Below are 14125 nucleotides of genomic sequence, written 5' to 3'. Positions count from 1 at the left end.
GATATTTATATATATTTCAAACTTTACAGTCGACCGATTTTTGCAGTTTATTTTGAAACAAGAGGTGAAGAATTTGTACAGAACAATCTTCAAAACAATTAGGGCAGTACCTGGAGAAAATCATCAAAATGAATTGAAGGAATGGGCTAGGAGAGACTTTCGTAACAACTCTACAGTAACAGATGAGATTACTATACGAATGCATATAAATTATGGAAAGCGTTGCTTGAAGGAACTACAAAATAGTTTGGCATTATCAGGATGAAGATGAAATATATAGCAGCTACATAAAATATTACCCAGGTTTCAATGTTTATTTATTTAAAGAATAATGAGGTATTGTATAGTATCAAGATTGGTGCATACTTTTTATTAAATGAATGAGCTCAAAGTTACTATCCACCAAAACTTATTCCCAGCAATCGTATCACTTGTTATCTTTATTTTTGTCATCGTGGTTGGCAACCAAATGCATTGTGCATCTGAGGAACTTTAAACCATTTTATGCCATTATTCTTTTCATAATTCATTATGAATAACCATTCTTGGTCCCTTTTTCATTTTTTTCTTTTTTTTTCTTTTAAGAACAAAACTCTGGTTAATTTGTTCATTAGGTTTAATTTTTCTATATGGGTTTATATAATTTGGATCTCGATCAACATGATTGAGTTCTTGACTGACTAGATGAAGCAATTTGATGGTGCTATTATCAAGTAAGTACCTCATTTGATTGGAAAAAGCTATACCCCACTGCAGAAGAACATCCCAGTTGTTATTGGTTTTTAAAACAACAACTGCAATATCAGGATAACGGATGATTATTTCTGAAAATAATGCAGTATTTTCAAGTATATTTGAGAGGGCCTCTCTCACTCTATCCTCTGAAGGAAATTCAGATATTCCTGGTATAAACGCAGAAGCTTCAATTGATGCCCTATTTTCTTGAATACTGCTAAAAACTTTTTCAGCCATCATTTGAATCATCGAATATTGTTTATCATAATGTGAAATTTTCCTAAAAGATTTTATCGCTTCCAAATGATTTACTCTCTGTTTCTTGAATAACTGTTTATCTAATTAATAATAGGAAAAATCAATTAATTACTTTTATTATTTCCATGTAACTGATTCAAATTTGGCGCTAATACCTGAAGGATACATAATTCTTCCGCCAATTGTGACGAATCAAGATTTTCTGCATCCACATAAAGGGGAAATATGAGTAAAAGAATAATGAAATTCATTGTCTAACAATTTCAATTACTTTTAATCGATTAGTATGTTAAATTGAAAGCCAATGTTAGGTTAGGTAGAGAAAAGAAAATATCTTTCCTCTCTTTTTATCAATGATACAGTTATCTTCTTTTTCGACCACAGAACATAAGACTACTTGAACTTCACAAACGTGTATCCAACTTTAAAATTCGAACTGGTTTTATATTTCGAACTCATTTGATTCTTTAATAATTAAGCATCAAAATACTCGGAGAAAATAACATTACTTTATAAATTTGTTTTATCATTTGACTATATATTTTTATTATTTCAAAATCATTGACATAGAATAATGTTATAGGTCTATGTTCAAAATGGATTTTTGAATTACTTGCCATCTATTAGCGAATTTCTACATAACGTGTTTATTTCACATACATAGAATATTATAGTCAATGGATTTTCCTTCATTTGAACATGTCAGGTTTCTAATGATCTTTATGTGAAAATATTCAATTAGACGTTTCGGAGAGACTCTCCTTCTTCAGTAAATGACCAATTTGATAGTTCACAATAAAAAAAACAGAATAGAACATTATATGTTTATGAACCGGTACTATACTTTGAATTATAGATGGCCTTCCTCAAATTATAGATTTCTTCAGTCTTTGCGGAGATCAAAAATTTTAGTTTGCGTTGTGTTGTGATGTGAGGAATATCTTCCAACATGGCTGGAACAGGTCCTAAAGTAGCTGAAACCCCATTAGAATTATTAACAAATAATGACGCTCTCCAACCTTCTATTTTTCACAATGTTTGGGGTTATTTAGTTGGAGGTTCTCTAAGTTTAGGTGCAACTTTATATGCCAATTATGGTTCTAAAAGACCAGTGATGAGCGGTAAGGATAACCTCTTTTGAATAATTGTTTATGTAACATAAAGTGCTCCAAGGAAAAATACTTTGTAGGTTTACATAGAATTGCTGCCTTCACAATTCTTGGAGCCATAGCTGGAAATTACATGGACAATTTAAAGAAAGACTATGACGCAGAAAGAGATGCTGTTCTTCGTCACTATGTACAGCTGCATCCAGAAGATTTCCCACCATTTGGTGAGCAAGCTTCAACAAATATAGTTAATTGATTTAAGTAACTAATGTTTTTTTTCAGAAAGAAAAAAATATGCTGAAGTTTTTCAACCTTGGGTCCCTATTCGTTAATAAGGTAGTAATATCCCAAGTTGTATTATATAGTTAAAAAGAAATTTAGGTTCATATTCGTTGTTTTATTTCAATGTTTGTTAACAATTATTATTCTCACACAAAAATACTTTGTTACATAGAAATTGGAAAGTGGGAAATAACAAAATAAACGTTACATAAAAACAATAATTTATTGTTAGTTCAATCAACAAATTGACTATTGGATCTTACAATTTTGGTATTAATTTAAAATATGTATCCTAAAATTATTTAACATTATCTGGGATATAATTGTCTTTCCCAGGAATTCCAGAACCACCTGCATCTCCCAACCAGGGATATTGGTTGGGACATTCAAAACAAGTTTCCAAATATCTAATATCAGTAAAATTCATATCTGGTGTTTTGAAGTTCAGTGCACATTTGTTTGGTATATTACATGGCGGTGGTGGAGTGTTTTCCTTCTTTTTCTGACAATCCCAAGCATCAAAGTTATTGAGTTGGTTCAAAGACTTTGGATCAGTAATCCAGGTTAATGCTTGGGTAATAGTTACGAAGTAAACATCAGGCCTGAAAAAATATGAAACAAGAAATTAATTCAGTTTGAGTGATAATGTCGATACTTTTTAGACTAGACTGAAGGCTTGATTCAATCTAGAAATAATACAATGAAAGTAATGGAACATGTGACTGTTCGACTATCAAAAGAGAAAATTTTCGAAGGGGCTGCGAAAACGCACTTCCAACCATACGCTTGTATTTGTAAACAATTGAGTGTCGTTTTAGAAAGCCTTTCTCTTCATTTCTGATTCAATTGTGTTCTTTAGTGATAATCATTCTGGTGTGAGTGATAAATTTTTTTATTACTTCATTGTAAAAATTACTTCGATTCTTTACACATTTTACAGTCTTTTTATAAAAATCTGATTTTAAGTTATGAAAAAATTGAATATGAATAAACTTCAACAATAACTAGCACATTTTATTGCAGAAAATGTTGAATTTCAGAGCAAAAGAATGAAAATGAAAATAATACCTACGGGCAGGTATTCACTACTCTTCAAAATCAATAAAACTAAGGAAAGCATTCACGTGAAGTCAATGCTTTTGGTGCGCCAATTGCATCCTTGGAGACTATACATACAGTTGTGGTGTGCAATTGGCGCATGAATGCACAAGCGCCCAAAAGCTAACTCATGTCAGCGTTTTCCTCATTTTTTACGATATTCTGCTTGAATTTTCTAGCGTTTTGACGCCGATATTAACACATAAATTTAGCATGTAGCTTTGAATTGATTCGGACGAATTTTTCAAGTTGAATCACTCGAATTTCCAAAAAGGAAATATCTTACTAAAAAATTTTTCAAATAAAAGATTGATCGCTTTTAGTGGGTCAACTTTGGTATTTCAAATGGAAATCCCTTCTTCAATAGCAGATCCGTATTCAATGTCAAAAAATACAAGTTTTGTAATTAAAAGAAGAAAAAAATCGAAATGGATATCTTTTTAATATGGATCTAGTAGAAATCTCCGTCAAGTCATCCATCTTTATGCAAAGATCGAATAGTTGGACAATTTACGACTAAAATTTCATGTGAATGATTAAAGGAATGGATAGTTTTAAGGTCGTTTAGACGGAAAATCCCATTACAGAGCCATCTGGTGACGATTCGTGAAAAATGGTTCCCACAGATCTTTTGTCAATTTTTCCGTATAGTCATAGTCATAGTCATTTATTTTCCATCAAAAATTTACATGGACTGTCAATTAAATATTAAATATAAGAAATAAAAAACAAAAATGCATACATATAAGTACATATACAAAACGAAACAACCATCACAAACTTTGCAGGTCAGCCACACCATCAAAAAACTCCCTCACACTATAAAACTCGCCCTGCATCAACAATCTCCTGGTAGAATATTTAAATTTGGCCGAATGAAACCCTCGAATGCTTAGTGGTAATGCGTTGTACAGATTGATGCCGTTAGACACGAAACACCTTTGCACTGCCGCGGTTCGAATTTTCGGCAGCCTTATGTTATCTTTTCTGCGGGTATTGTGTTCGTGAAAATCAGACTGCCGGGCATATTCCCTCCTATTATCATGGATGAAGCACAAACAGGCAAGAATGTAGCACGATGGTATGGTTAGTATGCCATATCTCCGGAATAATCCTCTACAGCTTTCTGTTTTAGGTAGGCCAGCCAGAACCCGCATCGCTCCTTTTTGTTTAAGAAAAACCCTACGAGCCTCTGGAGATCCACCCCATATGAGGATGCCATAGGTGGAAATGCTGTGGAAACCTGAATGGTAAACCAACAATGCAGCGGCCTCATCCACAATATATCTTATTCTTCTGATAGAGAAGATCGACGCCGACAGCCGCCTGCACACCTCCGCAACATGGCTCCTCCACGACAACAAATTTGGCTCAATGATAAAGCCCAATAGTTTCACTGCTCTAGTTGGATCTCTGCAAGCCGACTTATTGCTGACCACCAATCTTTGGGTCTTATTTAAGTTGAGAGCCAAACGATTTGCTCCAAACCAATGCTCCGCATCCTTCAATGATTCTTCACTCATCCGCACCAACTCATCCATGTCACGATTTTTATTCATGATTGTAGTGTCATCAGCGAACAAACACATGTTACCAGCATTTATATTCACAGGCAGATCATTCATATAAAGGACAAACAGCACAGGTCCCAAGATGGATCCCTGTGGTACACCATGTTTATTCTCCTGTAGTCCTGATTTCTCGCCGTTCCACTGAACTGTCTGCCATCGATCTGTCAAGTAGGATTGTAGTATATTGTATATTCGTCCTCTCAAGCCATAATGATCGAGCTTCTGCAGCAGCAATGATCGATCCACACAATCAAACGCCTTACTGAGGTCACAACAACACAACTCCGCGTCCTCGCCACTCTCCAAAGCCTCAAGCAAGTACTCCACAACATTCGCCAGAGCTGTCGTAGTAGACCTTCCCCCAGTGAATCCATGCTGATGTGTACTCATAAAATCTTCCTTTTCGAGATATTTCATGATTCTGTTCTTCAGAATTGCCTCGAATATTTTAGAAAACACGGGCAGTATAGCAATTGGCCGATAGTTTCCATAATTGTCCATGGTTCCTCCCTTATGAACAGGTATTATCTTGGCAATTTTGAGTTTTCCCGGGAATACTCCCTCAGAAAAACAAACATTCACAAGGTCCCCAACGGGCACTGCTATTTGGTGTATAATCTTCTTGAGTAAAGACACATTCCAACCGTAGGCATCCAGTGCCGTTGAATCTTTGAAATTTGAAGTTACACTAATTATTTCCTCCACTGTGGTGTCCGCCAGAAACATGGAGCCCCGCGGAGATTTAATATTTTTCAAGTAGCTTCCCGGTGTAGCGCCCGCAGGTGAGGGTGGAACACTATTGGCTACGTTCTTGAAGAACTTGTTGAGTGAATTCACATCCAAATTGTAATTTGTTTCCAGGTTTGTATTCTTTGTATTCGCTCTTATTATGGACCAGATTTCTTTGTTCCTGTTGCTGGAGTTCTCAATTGAATTTTTATATTCCGCCCTCAGAGACATATCAATATGTGTTTTCAGTCTCTGTTTCAGGTACAAATATGCATTTTTTGAAGTTGTATCCTTCTTCACCATGAAAACTGTATACGCTGCATCAGCCTTATTTATCAGTTCAGCTGTCTCCGCAGAACAATAAAGATTCCTCTTTTTAAATAATCCTACAGTTCGTCTTCTGAGAGGAAAACTTTCATTGAAGCACTTCATTATGCTGTCATGGAAGACCTGGCAAGCATCTTCTGCCGACAATGTGGTGAGAGATCCCCAGTGAACTTTACGCAGCTCTCTTATGAACTGGTGAGTATTTCTTTCATTAAGTTCACGAACGTATCTGTATTTCTTCGTTTCAGGTGACAAGATCGGTATGGCAAGACTTTGGGCCAAATGATCCGAGATGTGAGGCTGTAGTGTGGTGGCCGTGGCCCTGCTCAGATCCAGATTTGTATAAATATTGTCAATACAAGTTCTTATTCTGGAAGGTTCAGTAAACGCACATTTTAATCCATATGATTCGAATAAATCTACCAGTTTCTCTCTTTCTGTTGTGTACGACAATATATCCACATTAAAATCCCCCCCCACCAATAAAACATCCGATGGGTAATTTTTGAGGATATAATCCAAAGCAAGCTCCATCTGAGTGGTAAAAATGTCTATATCACCAGAAGGTGACCTGTACATGGAAAGCACCACCATTTGGAGATGGGGTATGCTTGCGGCGGCTATCTCAACATCCAGGTCCCTTGAGAGGTGATTCAAGAATTTAATGGGTTCGCAGTGTATTCCACTCTTTGTCAATATTAATGTGCCGCCGTGCACGGCGGTTTTCCTGGTGTAAATATCTGCTATTTGAAAGCCGTGTATTTTGACGTTTGCTCTCTGATCCTGTGTTAACCAGTGCTCTGTAATACATGCTACCGTGCACTCAATACTTTTTAGAAACTCGCTCAAAATGTCAATTTTATTTCTTATACACTGTACATTCAAATTAAGGTAAGTAGTAAATGTGGTGGACTTACCATTATTTACTGTGGAAACTGTTTTCCGGCCTCCGAAAAAAACTATATCGTGATACTGTCATACCTGAGGGCCAATTCACCGCGTCATAAAGTTGGCCCAATAATTTGTAGTCAGCCTCAATCTTAAACGACAAACTTTTTGCATTCTCACGTACTGGACATGCTTCCACTATAAAATCATCTCTGCCGAAGGTTGTTTTCAGATGATTCATCACCGCCTCTGTTCCAGTATTCAGGGCAACTTTACCCAAATGTATTAATGCTCGTTTGGGAGCCGATCCGAATTGAACTTTATGGTTGTCTGCTGGCATTGACGCACTTGTGTCCCTTGTTCCGATAATAACGGTTTTGGTACGAGCTTTATCTGTTTTCCCCACATTACCCTTTTCTCCTTCGCCATCCTTCCTGTTCTTTACAATATCAGAAAAACTAGTCGTCTTTTTGTCATGTTTATTGGTGACTTTCTTATCATTTACCGAGAGCTCCGGCTTTTTGTTGGCTCCGGCAACAACGCAATTTGTCTCGGACGTCTTTGTTTGTTTACTACTTGTAAGCAATTCAATTATATGCTCTTTATCCTTTATGGTTCTTTCCAACTTTTCCACCAGTATTTCTGAGCATTTCAACTTAACTTTGGTTACTTTTATTTCACTCAGAAGTTCACATTGTTTGGGAAAACATTCGCCTTCAGTTGTTAGGTTATCCGAAGCAGGTTTGTAAACATCATCATCAAGTTCGTTATTTCTAGATATCACATGATTTCTCAACACTTCACTTACAATAATACCATCAGGAATGCACTTTGTAATTATTATTTCTATTAACACGTCTTTTTTCAATTTTGTTAATTCCGTAGTCAAATCGTTGTGTACCGCCATGTTGCCGTTACAATTACAAAAAAAAAAAAAAAAAAAAAAAAAAAAAAAAAAAAAAAAAAAAAAAAAAAAAAAAAAAAAAAAAAAAAAAAAAAAAAAAAAAAAAAAAATATATAATATTCATTATTATTTAAAATTCCAAAATTTACCCCTTCCCATCACAAGGGTGAAGGAAATGGAAGAAGTTATAGCATGAGTGGACTGTGGACTTCTCCTTAGAACCTTCAATCTTTCATTCGAAACATTTTCTCGTAAGATATTTCCTTTTAGAGATTTTTTACTGATTCAACTTGAAAAAGTCACCCGGTATGAGCACACAACATTTCAAATAGATTGGATCTGTGGTCACTTAATTATTTTCGTGTTTCCTTATTCTTCTTGAATTTTCTATGGTTCTGGTTCCACGTAAAATTTTCATTATAGAACCAAACGAAATCAATTGGAGTACAAAGTTTCGAACTGCCATTTTTACGGAACCCGTAGTAGGATTTTATACGAACTCAACCACTTCCATGGAAATTGGAACCCACTGAAGATGTCAAGTTTCTTGATCTAGATTGTCCCGTTCGAAAAGTTTACAGACGGATTCTGAGAATGGATTCTTCATCAACGAACCGAATCTTAATGTTTGAGGCTATATCCGACTCAAAATTCGACAATCATTGTGACTATATGAAAAAAAACTGATTCACCAATGTGGACGAGATATCCTCTTAGAGGATTGTAAGACTTTAGTGCGATCCCAAAGGAATTGATCATCAGTTGATTTGAAGACGTGTATACCGGGTGATTTTTGCTGCCCCTCCTCTGAAATATTGAAAGAGGGAAAAAAAAGAACATGAATTTAATGTAAACTTGATGGACCCGGAAATCTTAGCCTTTTCTATTCTTGATAGCTGGCGTCGCCACTGCTTATTCCACTAGAACTAAAAGTTGGTCGTTATTTTTCTATTCTCTGTTAGCGCCATGGCCTGCTTTCCTCCTTGGCTCGGTTCACCGTAAATTGACGTCATAGTCATAGTAAGTTCGCCCAATCGAGTTGATAAGTCATCACAGTTTGTATTAAAATAATGAATGAAATTAACATACACCGTTTTTAAAATTCGAATCAATAAATAGGACAATATTTGTCAATGAATAGGACAACCCTTGGAATATTTCAACTTACAAAGTAGTGGCCCAATCTAAAAATTTATGGAGACCTTTTTCTAACGGCTTAATAGAAAACCAATTAGTATGGAATGGCATCATATAAGGAGCTTTATTCTGCTCGTAATATCTACTGAAATCTTCTTGTAACCATTCAAATACTTCCTCAGCATCACTGTTATGAAGTACACATTGATCTAGATATGGACAGTGGCCTCCTTCAAAGTCTCTAACATAATGTTCATTGAGTGGAACTTCCCAGATTCCTTAAATATTTCATAATAGCATAACTTAACAATATAATCAGCAATTTATGTTGAATAATACCTGGATATGATCTTGTTGGACATGTTCCAGATTTACACTCATGAGGTATTTTGTAATCTAGTGTGTATGGCCAAACTGGTATGTCAGTAGGTGGAACACTTATGGAGCTATCAAAAATATACCCAAAATCTTCTATGACCTGGAGAATAAAAAATAATCTTCGTTTATTATAATGGATCTTGAAGGGATATGAAGTCATATATGAATAGTTAACTAGGTTTAGGATTGAACAATGTTATACTGCTTCAATATCCTTTGGAAATATATCTTAAATATCAATTATTTCAGAAAAATCTTCTATCTGTTGTGTGATGTATTGTCTTGGGATTTTTTTATTCACCTTATACTGAGTGTTTCGGCCAGGTTTCAAAAAAGGTGCCCTCATTCCAACCACTTCACTTTTCGACACATTCGATAAATGTTTGAGAATTTCCCTCATTCCAACCATTTCTCCAACCCATTCTTCATATCCTTTATCTTGCAAACCTGTCTGTAGCCTAAAATATATTTCATATAATTTTTTCGAAATTTTTCTGGTATTCTTCCAACTCACGAAATTGTTTCAGTAGCCATTTCATGTCCGACACTAGCCAATGTTTGTATCATGTGGTAGTTGCTGTACTCATGGGATATGAAAAATGTTCCTTTGATATCGCAACCATTGGGATTCTGTCTCTTTTTGTTGAACACTTTTTGGTAATGTTCGAAATTGTTCAGGTTCACAGCACCATCAAATGTCAGAAGGATCATTTGTGGAATCTGAATTAAATGTAAATCGTTTTTTAAACTGTATTTTTTATGTCTTGATGGCTACTCACATCATCAGCTTGCAAACCACCTGGGATTTGTGTACCATCTTTGGAACAGTAACAATATGGTAGTTCACATTCAGCAGGGTTACATTTTACTGCTAAATCTGTTGGGGGCTCTGTAATAGCAGCTGGAGCTGAAACAACCAATTCATAGAATATTAATTATCTTCATTCGTAACAAGAAAATAATGATAAATTTTTATTATCACAATTCTCAATATAAAGAACTATATTGTCTCCACATATTGTAGCTTCATTAGTCAAATTTATACTCACTTGTAGCTATGGGTCCACATCTGACTTCGTTTTTGAATGTGCATTGTTTACTTATATCATCAAAGTAGAGCCCTGAGGGACACCTATTTACATATGGAAACCCATCAACGCACTGGAATTGAAGAAATAAATGTTACTAGAAAATTGCGAAAAAAATTAAAGAAATCTTGAAGAAATCAAAAATGATTACTTGAAAAAACCGTCTGCAATTTCCAGGATCAGCGAAATTTCCATTTCCTACTTGTTGAGGACACTCAAATTCTTTTCCATCATCTTTGGCTTTTTTGTCTGTTTGGCAATAAGCTGCAAGAAAAATATTACATTGGTGTTGATCCCAAGTGTGAACTTTGTGAATTCCTCATTAAGCTATATGTTGCTATAACTGATTGTCCTCTACCTTCGATATTATAATTTTAAAAGCTGAAGGAGATTTAAAAAAAATCATATATGGTTAGTGTATAGCTGACCATATACGATTTTTTTTTAAAAGCTGTTCAGCATAGCTCTTGTTTCTCTAAATCTTTCGTGCAAAGGTTTCCGAATAATTAATAATTCCGAAAATATAAACAACTGAGGGTTGACACTTGAAAGAAAAAACTTAATACTTTTCATAAGATAGACGATAGACGAAATCATGCAAAAAGTGCAAAATTTGGTTTTTTTTCTCAGGAATGTTTTGAATATTGATAGGATCGATAGATATAGAGACTATACCGGGTGTCTCATTAAGTTATCGTATACAGGAAATATCTAGCTTATTCGATAAGATAATAAAAAAAATTGCTTTGAATAACATCAAAGTACCTTCCCAATGATGTATAAAAAAGGTTCTAAAATTTGTCAGCCCTGTGGTAGCTACCCCTAACTTTTATTTTCAAATGGCACCCCCTGTAATATATAATATTGTCAGTGAATTGCGTAGTAGGTATTTTGGTTGCAATTCATACTTCACAAAATGTTAATGTTTTTGTTATTATTGAAAAAACACCAAGTGTGTGCTATCGTTGTATTCCAAATAGAACGACATGCAAATTTCACTGACAATATACAGGGGGTGCCATTTGAAAATAGGGGTAGCTACCACAGGGCTGTCAAATGTAAGAACCTTTTTTAAACATCATTGGGAAGGTACTTTGATGTTATTAGAAGAAATTTTCTATTCTCTTGTCAAATAAGCTAGGCATTGCCTGTATACGGTAAGTTGGGACACCCGGTAAATACCAATTAAAGAAATTTGCATTGCATTCTTAGCAAGGAAGAATAGATCACGATACCAGACTCCCAGACAAAGTTGAAGACGTTTTTTAAGACATGAAGAACCTTGAAAACATTACCTAGAATTGTTATTCTGTGATCTGTTAGCTGCACAATATCGAGGTCGAAGTAGAAAGTGTATATCAACCATCATAACTGTTGTCATCTCAATAAAATCTCGAATTCACTTGGAAAAAGTTGATAATTAAAATATACCACCCAATTCGATGATCATCAGCATCATTTATATTTTCGACAATATGAATGTTTTTGTATTTTTGTCACTAAATAAATCAACTCCAAGGTTCGGTCACTGCTATACCGGTTTCATGATATGAATAATTTAGAATGTTGGATTTTCAAAACAGGAACAACTATTTTGAATTCCAACACCATACGTGACAGAAGACTTGATCATATCAACAATGCGACTTGAATTCAAAGAGAAGACAATTCTTTTCAATTGGATCTTACCCACAATTAGGTATTATTTTGAAGAATAAAATGGGAAGTTCGCAACTTCGTATCATCATCATCCTCATTCAACTTTGTAGATACATATTTATATTGTCAAAGGCAATTTCTTCTAATTTCTTGAAATAATAGAATATTTGCAGTGCAGAGGTTAGAATATTGTTAAGTTTAGGTTCTTTTCGAGTAGAGCTTAATAAAATGAACATAAGCCGTCTTCCACAATTATATTTTCAATGTTTTTCATCCTATCTCATAGGTTCTGAGACACCTCTCAGAAACATGGGATTACGAGAATATAAGAGCATTATATTATTTCTGTCATAAAAATTTTGTAAACCCTTTATTACACCAAAAAGAAACAGAATTGTAAACATTGTTCAGAGTTTAATTTTTCGGTGAACATTTTTTTATGTCGTTACATGTTTCGAATTTATTATTTTTGGGTGTAGTATTAGTTTGCTACAAATATTTTTTTTCTCATTTAATGTTTGAATTTTTCGAAGATAAGTTTACGGAATCATATAACTTTTTATCCTATCTCATAGGTTCTGAGACACCTCTCAGAAACATGGGATTACGAGAATATAAGAGTATTATACTATTTCTGTCATAAAAATTTTGTAAACCCTGTATTACAACAAAAAAAAACAAAATTGTAAACATTGTTCAGAGTTTAACTTTTCGGTGAACATTGTTTCATATCGTTACATGTTTCAAATTTATTATTTTTGTGTGTTATTTTGCTACAAATATTTTTTTTCTCATTTAATGTTTGAATTTTTCAAAGATAAAATTTCGGAATCATATATTTTTTATTTTTATAGGATTTTGAATGTATGCATCGGAATCTAATGTGGTATGAAACATAGGTAATAATATATGATTAATATTACAAAGCTTTATGTGTGAAAATTTCAGAGCGATATTCAAATCTTGCTTCTTGGCATTTATGAAGTTTTTTTGAAAATAATAAAATAAATTCAAGAAATGCTGAGCGAGTCGGAAAAATTTAGATTTAAATTTCTGTAGAGCATCATCAGGTTTGACTTACATAAAGATGTTCTTCATATTTGTATTAATTTTTGAAGGGATGGCTTGAAAACATCCCTCCGCAATATTTACCTTCTATAAAATATTATTGATTAAAATTTTACCGTTATATGACAATATAAAATTCTGTTATTAATTATATTTTGCAACCTCTAGGAATGGAATAACTCTCATTATGGAAATTTGCATCAGCTTTATTTAAATTGATTGTTGATTCTGCAGAATCGAAAATATGCCTATAAACACTCCATTTAAGGCATACCTATATAATACGCATTTAGCACACTTTCTATGAAAATTTCAATTAATGAATCTCGCTTCTGTACTAATCTTTTTTGTAAGTTCAATAATTTCCATAAACGATAGTTTGTAAGATTATGTAAGTTAAACACTTTAAAGATTTCTTCTGGTGAATGTATGGTGCAATCATAAATTCAACTAGGAATTTAACTTTCTTTTTCAACACATGAATTTCCTCATATAAGAGAAAAGCTTTTCAACGAAGATAATGATGTTGTGTCCTTATCTACAATTTCCTGTAGAGAAAACTTGTTTAGAAAAGATTTTCGAAAAGCGCGTAAAGTAACTCTTTAATTGTTAATTATAGTTTATTCTGATAATTTTCTTTCTGAGTAACTATTTTCTAAAAGATTTGACTCACCTATGGCTAAAATATAATAACCTACACAAAGAAGTACATATTTGTTTTTCAAACTACAACCTGGCAGGATATACATTTTCCTGCGGTTGTTGAAGATGGTTCACTCACTAAACACTCGGTAGCCACATATATCTGTTCTCTTCTGGCAGCTCCACTGGTTGCACTTTCCTCGAGAACTCCTCTAGATCAACGATTGGCCACAACGCTTTCTTTGCATCCAA

At 34.1% G+C, this 14125-nt stretch overlaps 3 protein-coding genes across 3 annotated transcripts; 1 reads left to right on the top strand and 2 right to left on the bottom strand.

The window, feature by feature from the left end:
- Positions 1-300: 300 nt before the first annotated feature.
- On the bottom strand, positions 301-1319 carry LOC123684880 (coiled-coil domain-containing protein 134-like). The gene is made up of 2 exons (XM_045624377.1): positions 1160-1319; positions 301-1073 (listed from the first exon to the last, which is right to left on the bottom strand). Exons 1-2 carry the CDS (start codon positions 1242-1244, stop codon positions 520-522), a joined length of 639 nt encoding a protein of 212 aa, XP_045480333.1. The 5' UTR covers positions 1245-1319; the 3' UTR covers positions 301-519.
- Positions 1320-1883: 564 nt separating this feature from the next.
- LOC123684883 (NADH dehydrogenase [ubiquinone] 1 subunit C2) lies at positions 1884-2488 on the top strand. Its single transcript, XM_045624381.1, has 3 exons — positions 1884-2114; positions 2183-2326; positions 2385-2488. The coding sequence occupies exons 1-3, from the start codon at positions 1943-1945 to the stop codon at positions 2432-2434; spliced, it is 366 nt and encodes a 121-aa protein (XP_045480337.1). The 5' UTR covers positions 1884-1942; the 3' UTR covers positions 2435-2488.
- Positions 2489-2588: 100 nt separating this feature from the next.
- Positions 2589-14087, bottom strand: LOC123684879 (chitin deacetylase 1). The gene is made up of 9 exons (XM_045624376.1): positions 13905-14087; positions 10656-10768; positions 10466-10577; positions 10196-10323; positions 9931-10136; positions 9718-9874; positions 9378-9516; positions 9070-9316; positions 2589-2986 (listed from the first exon to the last, which is right to left on the bottom strand). The coding sequence occupies exons 1-9, from the start codon at positions 13978-13980 to the stop codon at positions 2683-2685; spliced, it is 1482 nt and encodes a 493-aa protein (XP_045480332.1). The 5' UTR covers positions 13981-14087; the 3' UTR covers positions 2589-2682.
- Positions 14088-14125: the final 38 nt, after the last annotated feature.

The sequence above is a fragment of the Harmonia axyridis genome, chromosome 7 (assembly GCF_914767665.1).
Source record: "Harmonia axyridis chromosome 7, icHarAxyr1.1, whole genome shotgun sequence".
Taxonomy (NCBI): domain Eukaryota; kingdom Metazoa; phylum Arthropoda; class Insecta; order Coleoptera; family Coccinellidae; genus Harmonia; species Harmonia axyridis.
The sequence above is the reverse complement of the archived record's forward strand: the minus strand, read 5'-3'. Positions and strand labels throughout refer to the sequence as shown.

What these genes read in the sequence shown, in the direction of transcription:
- LOC123684879 (XM_045624376.1), bottom strand. Translation starts at nt 13,980, where the DNA reads ATGTATATCCTGCCAGGTTGTAGTTTGAAAAACAAATATGTACTTCTT. An exon ending in ATTGCAGACGGTTTTTTCAA is followed by an intron (nt 10,578 to 10,655) that starts GTAATCATTTTT and finishes CTTCAATTCCAG; the next exon opens with TGCGTTGATGGGTTTCCATA. An exon ending in GCCGAAACACTCAGTATAAG is followed by an intron (nt 9,517 to 9,717) that starts GTGAATAAAAAA and finishes TTTATTCTCCAG; the next exon opens with GTCATAGAAGATTTTGGGTA.
- LOC123684883 (XM_045624381.1), top strand. Translation starts at nt 1,943, where the DNA reads ATGGCTGGAACAGGTCCTAAAGTAGCTGAAACCCCATTAGAATTATTA. An exon ending in TAAAAGACCAGTGATGAGCG is followed by an intron (nt 2,115 to 2,182) that starts GTAAGGATAACC and finishes AATACTTTGTAG; the next exon opens with GTTTACATAGAATTGCTGCC. An exon ending in AGAAGATTTCCCACCATTTG is followed by an intron (nt 2,327 to 2,384) that starts GTGAGCAAGCTT and finishes GTTTTTTTTCAG; the next exon opens with AAAGAAAAAAATATGCTGAA.
- LOC123684880 (XM_045624377.1), bottom strand. Translation starts at nt 1,244, where the DNA reads ATGAATTTCATTATTCTTTTACTCATATTTCCCCTTTATGTGGATGCA. An exon ending in ACAATTGGCGGAAGAATTAT is followed by an intron (nt 1,074 to 1,159) that starts GTATCCTTCAGG and finishes ATTATTAATTAG; the next exon opens with ATAAACAGTTATTCAAGAAA.